Source organism: Centruroides vittatus, unplaced genomic scaffold (genome assembly GCF_030686945.1).
Source record: "Centruroides vittatus isolate TY-2023 unplaced genomic scaffold, ASM3068694v2 contig_1012, whole genome shotgun sequence".
NCBI classification, from domain to species: domain Eukaryota; kingdom Metazoa; phylum Arthropoda; class Arachnida; order Scorpiones; family Buthidae; genus Centruroides; species Centruroides vittatus.
This window is the reverse complement of record NW_027120659.1, coordinates 489,448-497,630: the sequence shown is the minus strand read 5'-3', so window position 1 is coordinate 497,630 and position 8,183 is coordinate 489,448. Positions and strand designations below refer to the sequence as shown.

At 31.6% G+C, this 8,183-nt stretch overlaps 1 protein-coding gene across 1 annotated transcript; it reads left to right on the top strand.

The window, feature by feature from the left end:
- Positions 1-5,211: 5,211 nt before the first annotated feature.
- On the top strand, positions 5,212-7,632 carry LOC136984179 (dual specificity tyrosine-phosphorylation-regulated kinase 2-like). Its single transcript, XM_067281125.1, is given in 2 exon segments — positions 5,212-6,739; positions 6,741-7,632. Coding segments are annotated over 2 exon segments (1,725 nt in total). The 5' UTR covers positions 5,212-5,477; the 3' UTR covers positions 7,204-7,632.
- The last annotated feature ends 551 nt before the right edge of the window (positions 7,633-8,183 follow it).

Here is an 8,183-nt window from a genome sequence, read left to right as displayed (position 1 = left end):
AGAATTCGCCCCTGTTCAAAATCAATAACTTTATGAAACAGAAAAGAATGAAACTTTGTTAACTTTTCGTTAAAATATCTTCTGTATTATTGTTAAATTTTCCCCCTCTATCCGTTCTATAGACACTAAGATGACCTTTTTTTTCTCATAACCACCGTGGATTTGGCCAGGCCAAGAATGGGCGCAATCGAGCGGTGAGGATGGAGACCGACATATCCGAAAACGAGTGCCCATGAAAACTTCCTAGGATTTGTCGATGGCCCGGATCCCCAAAGCGATAGATTTGCCCTTTACCGCTCTGAGGAATCCAAGATCAAATCTGGAATCTATTGTAGGGATTCGAGACCAAATTCGTTTAAGAAATCCCTAGGAACTTTTCATGAGCGACTTGTTTTTCAACACTCACAAGTGTTACACTTGTCAGTGTTACCAACACTTGTTGCGCAACGCCCACATTGGTTTGCGCAACCCATAATGATACGAATTAAAATGGTTATTTTGATGTCAACGCACTCATAACTTAAAAGGACTGTTTGATTCTCAAAACAAGGAATTTTCAAAATTGATAGTTTTTAATTCATTAAAACGTTATTGGAAAAATGCATTCGATATAATGAAGTTTCTTTCGAATAAATTAATTGTGTTTTCTTAAATCATATTTTTAATTGGAATAAAAATCCAGCAATTCATATGATGAATATAAGTTGTCAAATTTAGGCTGAATATACACAGAATAATTTATTACAATTTATTCCTCTTTAGACCTCTCAAATAAATAAATATTATATACTAGGGGTGGAGAATCTATGGCACGCGTTCCCAAAGTGGAAGATAGGGAGAAATCATCTGGCACGCAACATATCACATGATTTCCATTTATCATCTGTTTCTTTTCCAATTAGCTTTTTGGCTTATCACTTGATCATTCTTTTATACAGTATACACTACTGTTATATATATTACACATACGAAAATTGTTTAAAAGAAAAACAAAGTTATAAATGAACTAAATCATACAAATTATGATGGATATCTTATTTCTATCTAGAGAGGAATAAAAGAAGAGTTTCTCAAATAGTTTTGAACCACTGTTCTATATTAAAGCATTGACTGAAACGGAGATTTTGTTGAAGATCCTGCTTAATGTGGCTTAGGCGGTAAGCTTGCCACTCTGGAAATCCAGGTTCGCGTTTGAATCAAAAAGCTCGGATGTTTAATGAACGATCAATCCCGGATATATCGAATCTTGCCTTTCACCATCCGACTGCCTCCATTGTGGCCTAACTGAACCCAAAGTGAGCAGGAAAAAATGGTCTCATACTATCTGTAAAGAAGAAGCAGCTTTTTAAAATGTAATGAAAATTCTAGTTATATTAGTGCTTTTGGCCTATTCATCTCATTGAAAATTGTTTCTCCAAAATCTCGCAAACATTAATTAATTGAAATATACTGTTAAAATATTATTAATAATATATTATATAAATATAAATAAAAGTTTGCTTGAATGTACGAAAGAAATGCGTATTAAACCAGCAATTATTTATTGTGACATCGTCACAATGTCTGGTTGCTATTTTTCGTCACAATGCTCTCGATTTTGATCTCGATCTTGTCCCTGTACATCATACTTTTCCTGTTAACAAGAGTCATTCAGGTCATCTAACTGCGTTTTGGAGAAAATTTTTGAATTGAAATAACATGATTTCCGGTCCAAACCGGAAAATCGTGTATAGTTAATCGGAGGCTCCTGCCCCTATGCTTTCTATATCTGGTCTCGACTTTCATCTATCTCTCTAGTATAGGAAAGGACAGTCAGGTAGACGGACGCCAGTAAGAATTTATAGGTTTGCAATTTAAAAGTTGCAGCCCAATTAGGATGATCAGACTTCCAGCTTTGGACCAGATAGTTTGGCTTTTGAGCATTGTCCTCTGTCCGTCAGCACCTCAAACCGGACATTAATTTAGTATAATAGTAAGATAAGTATGTATGCGTAAATACTGCAATACTTTTTCTGAATCTAATCACACATCCTCCTTGTGTGAAAGTATTGTAATAGAAAAAGTATTGCAATATTTATGAATATGTATACATACTTACCTTATTATTTTACTAATATAATACAGGATCGTAGTACTTATTTATGGACGTTAATTTGCAAAAATAATTAGAATTTTATTTTTATAATTCCAATCTATAAAATTATATTTGAGTTTTTCAAGAGAATTTTTTGCTCTATAACAGCAAAGGAAAGGCGTGGATGTGACATGAAAACAATTCACGCCTAAATCTTCAAGAGCAGTTAGAAAAATTTTCATATGGAGCTGAATGTACAGTGGGTGATCATACTATTAGACCCACTTGTTAAAAGTGACAAATAATCAGTAATACTGTAAACATTTCAATACAAAATTCATAATCAAGTCTTATTACTATGTTTTTGGTCCTAGCGGATACGTATACATTTCAAATTAGTTGATTATTTTATCGTTGGCAAAAATAACCATTAGTAGCATGCCATTTTGCGATAACGCCTTCATTTAACAGTTTGTCGCCGTTTGAGTATCATCTGCTTAATTCGTAGTTTTTGTGTTTTAAAAACATTTTATTAAATCGTTGTGGGGGTAATATTGTTGTTAAGGTATGTAATGTTTAATATGATGTTATAATGCCATTTTATATAAAAGTTGTTACAATTATGAGCTTTTCATTATTTTTAGGTTATTTTAGTCACGGGGAAAGTTAATGACCTCACCCCTAGGAAAATAAGTGAAATTAAAACTCCCATTTTAAATTCTGAGCATTCAAATAGACAAATTGTATCAATTGCAAGGGTTTCAAGGGCTTTTGTTGATAGAATTAAGAAGAAACTCGACACTAATGTGGATTTAATTTCGAACCGAAAGGGGAAATGTGGCGAAAAAAAATTACTACACTCAAAGATAAGCGTCAAATAAGAAATATCTGTATGGAGAACAGAAAGACACCTCTGAAATTGTTGATAAAAAAGATTCAGGATGCTAATATAAATATATCACCAATGACGACTCGTTGTCGTCTTAAAGAACTTGGGCTTGCGCGTCGGCGTCCCGCAAAAAAGCCGCGGCTTACGCCCATTATGATGGCAAAGCGATTGCAGTGAGCAAAAGATCACATAAACTGGACTGTTCAAGATTGGGAAAAGGTAAACCTATGGTTTTATACCAAATTATAAATTAAATGCCTTTTTTTAAAATCATATTTTGAAGGTTTTAACGACTCTGCTGATTTTTTCATGTTTGTTTCTCTGACGAGTCTTCGATTCAGAGTTTGTAAGGAGACGAATTGGGGAGAAGTATCGCGATGACTGTATACTAAGAAGAGTGAAACACCCTCTAAGCATTATGGTGTGGTCTGTCATCAGTAGCCAATGTACTGGCCGCCTGTACATTGTAGAGGGCACAATGAGACAAGATCAATATATGAAGGTCTTAGACATCAAGATGCTTCCCCAAGTTGAGGAATGGTATCCAAATGGTGACTTTTTGTTTATGCATGACTCTGCTCCTTGCCACATGGCTAAAAAAAGTCACAAAATACCTGGCAGATAAACAAATTGAGGCTTCGAAATTGCCCAGACCTTAATCCTATAGAAAACCTTTGGGAGCTGCTAAAGAGAGAAATTTCCAGGAATCTTATCACCAACAAGCGTCAATTAATAGAGCGTTTAATAGAAGTGTGGCACAGGAGTAAAGAAATAAAAATAAAAATAAAAAAATGCTTGAAATACATACAAACTATGCCTAGAAGAGTTGAAGCGGTGATTGCTACAAAAGGCGGTTCAACAAAACATTAAACATATTTTCCTACATTTATTTTTAGTTCTAGAAATATAAATATAAACACCCACCTGATTTATATTTTTATTTTTTTAACAAGACCCCTTAGAAATTAGTAAATAAACAAATTTACACATTTCTCTTAGTTTCATGCTTTTATTATGGTGTAAGTTGAAAAAATGTATTTTTTACGTTGTGGCTCTAATAATATGATCACCCACTGTATACACAGTATACTCTATGTATATACATGCATACATAGAATATTTATAACTCAAATGCAATGTCTAACAATAGGTCTTTCGGGTCTTAGTATTATGTCGTTTATGTATGGATGACGTTTCTATATCCAATTCATAGTAATTAGTAGTCCCCGTATTTTCCGAATTTATCCGAGAATCCGAGAGTTCCTTAAATAACACATTTTGCTTCTAACTGACGAAAATGAACTTTTTACATTTTTTGAACCGAAATCAACAAAAATGCTTGATTTATTGGATTTTCTTGCAATTTTTTAAAAATACATACATAATTTTCGGAAAAATAGTGTCATGTATGCGGTCCTCGATGCTATTATAGGAACCAAAAAACCATTTCGAATTTCAGAACAAAAACAGAGACACCTTCGAACGTCGTTTTGTAAACAATATTTCCAGGTTGAATTACTTTATGCCATATTCAGGTTTTTTTTTTTTTTTTTTTTTAATTGACAAAAATAAAAATTATTAGCATCTTGACTATGTTTATTTGACTGATATTTATAGTAAGGAAAATAAATAAGGTTTAATAAAGCCACAATGGCTTACATCTCACGTGCCAGCTCTGTCAGCAATTTTAAAAGTTTTCGGAAACATAGATATCTCTCAGTTTGGCCTGAGACCAACTTTTACGAACTGCCTAATCTGAAATTCAATTTCTGAGTTCATAAAATCGAATACATGCTCCAGCTTTACTATTAATCGCTATTGTTTTGCATTAAATTACTTGCTATTTTGCTATTATTAATCTATTACTATTATTTCGCTGTTGTTGACTTTGTCTTATACAAATTCAATGCGTATTAATACAAATGCAATGAATAAAAAAATATTTAAAGCCTCAAAATTAAGGATATTTTATAAACTTAGAGAATGTATAAATTTTTATTTCAAAAATAGGCTTAAATTTTAAACTATATTTGTTATTGCAATAAATAAAAAATAAAAATTAAATAAGGCGTTTTAATTTTTTAAATGTTGTAAAATTTATTAAAATATGAAATAAATCAAAACTTTCGTTTAATAAATTTCTTGGAAATTTTTCTAATTTTAATCGAAGGAATTCGGCTCCGACTGGTAAATCAGCTGTATTAGTTAGCACTCGTTCTATTGGTTGAAATTCTAACGTCACAGAGATCAAAGACCTATCGGTCATTCTATTGGCTAAATTTACTCGACGTCAGACGAGTCGTCGAACAGAGCAAGGACCGAGTTGTCAGTTGTTGATATGAAGTCTTTTGTGTATTTTCTAAGTAAGGAATATGTTGATATTTTTTGGTCGTTAAATATAGATAGTAGAAGGATGTTTAAATATATTAAAAACAATACATTGATGATATATAAAACTAGCATACATTAAACTCGTTCGATGTCGTCTTCTCTCCCAAGAACGTTGAAATTGAAATGCCAAACAAACAACAAGCATCTATGCCTCTTTCCAGAACAAGATCTCTATTTACTAGTATCAATGGGACACCAAATTCTACTAACAGTGAATCTTTTCTACCTAAAATATCAGAAGATAAGGCTAAAATGTTATCTATGAAAACAAATACTATTGGAAGCACCAAAGCAAGTAATACTCAATACCAGTCTGTTGGAGAAAGTCAATCAATACCTCAATATTTAACTGTGAGACATAACGAAGTAACCAGAACGACAGTTCCTCAGTTACCAGATGTCCGTCCTGCTACTAGCATAGAGAATTTGTCGACATCCAGTAGTAAAAGTAATTTGTCGAAATCCAAACCGTTAGTTGCCACTCCCGAACAAGTGATGAAGTTATATATGCACAAATTAACACCTTACGAACATCACGAAATATTTAATTATCCGCAAATTTATTTCATTGGTGCCAATGCAAAAAAACGACAGGGAGTTATAGGAGCGCTAAACAATTGCGGTTACGACGACGATCAGGGATCGTATCAACACGTTCCCCACGATCATATAGCTTATCGTTACGAAATGCTAAAAATTATTGGGAAGGGTAGTTTCGGACAAGTAGTGAAAGCTTACGATCATAAAAGTCATCAGCACGTTGCTCTGAAAATGGTACGAAATGAAAAAAGATTTCATCGACAAGCTCAGGAAGAAATACGCATTTTAGATCACTTAAGAAAACAAGACAAAGATAATACAATGAATATCATTCATATGTATGATCATTTTATATTCAGAAATCATATATGCATTACTTTTGAACTTTTGAGCATTAATTTATATGAACTTATAAAAAAGAATAAATTTCAAGGATTTAGTTTACAATTAGTTAGGAAGTTTGCACATTCATTGCTCCAATGTCTTGAAGCATTACATAGAAATAAAATAATTCACTGTGATTTAAAACCAGAAAATGTGCTGTTGAAACAACAAGGAAGAAGCAGTATAAAGGTAATAGATTTTGGTTCGAGTTGTTTTGAGCATCAGCGTGTATATACGTACATACAGTCCAGATTTTATCGTGCTCCGGAAGTAATTTTAGGTAGTAAGTATGGTATGCCAATTGATATGTGGAGCTTAGGATGTATACTTGCAGAATTACTGACTGGTTGTCCATTATTTCCTGGTGAAGACGAAGCAGATCAGTTATCGTGTATGATGGAATTGTTAGGTATGCCCCCACAAAAATTGTTAGATCAATCAAAAAATACTAAAAAATTTTATTAGTTCAAAAGGTTATCCTCGTTACTGTACAGTAACAGCGCAACCAAACGGTACTGTGGTATTAAATGGTGGAAGATCACGAAGGGGTAAAGTCAGAGGTCCACCAGGAAGTAAAGATTGGGTGACAGCATTAAAAGGATGTGATGATCTCTTATTTATAGATTTTTTAAAGGGTTGTCTTACTTGGGATCCATCTATTAGGATGATACCGAGTTCTGCTCTTCGTCATTCTTGGTTACGCAGAAGATTACCCAGACCACCTCACAGCACTAGTAGCACTGCCAACTGTGATGCATCTAATCAGGTAGTCAGTAATGTTTCAGATAGTAGCATCAGTGTTGGACCAGTCTGTACAAGTATGATAACCACTAGTAGTACAGTTAAAACTTTCACACTTCCAACAAGGAACATTGACGATATGTCAGATAGTAGTCACTTGCATTCCAATATGCCAAACACTTGATGATGATAGTTTATAGAACAAAATTTCATCTAATGTTAAGTAGTTGGAAAGTGGTACTATCATAGTTGATAACATGATCATAATGCAATTTTTTCAAAATTCTGCACAAATGTTTCATAAGTAATCTTGTATAGTCAATTGGTAATTTTCTTTAAGTGCTTCCAGCCAGATATATTTTAGGTTTTTTTAAATGAATTTTTTATTAAGTATACATATTCTATATTTTATTTTTAAGTTATGAATTATATTGATATACTCAAATGTAATTCTTAAAGACATGGATGCATTTTAAATGTATTCTTATTTATTTACAAAAAAAAAATGATATTGCAAACTTCAAAATATGCATGTAAATACAATTGTTGAAAAATATTCATGATTTTATAATGAACAAGACATTATTGCTTGCAATATTGCTGTTTTACAAGTGTTTTTCCTATTCAATATATATACATATGAATATTATATATAAATATATATATATATATATATATTGATATAATAATTAAGTTATGATTAAAATGACAATTTTAATGCTCTGTTGCTTTTAAATTGCTTTGTGTTTTTTTCAAAAATTATTCAAATTTAATATATTTTAAACCTTTTCCTGTTTTTAATCAAATTTTAACAAGAAAAGAAAATTCAATTCTGAATAAATTGACTTGTATGTTGTCATATGGATCCTAATTATACTTTAGATTATTTGAAAGATTTCTGATCTCATTAATAAATATGATTTAATGTGTAAAATTTAAGTTATTAATGATAATTATGATGAAATTTTAAAAATTAAAAACTTTAATATCTTGAGATAAGCCTAACAGATTAAAAAATTTTATGAAATACTTCAATGACATTAAAAATATGAATACACTATGATAGATTTTTTAATTTCACATAAAAATTAATATAATATTTCAAAAATGTAATTATAAACTTGAAACTTTTTATATTAAATATATTTAATTTGTTTTTTAAAT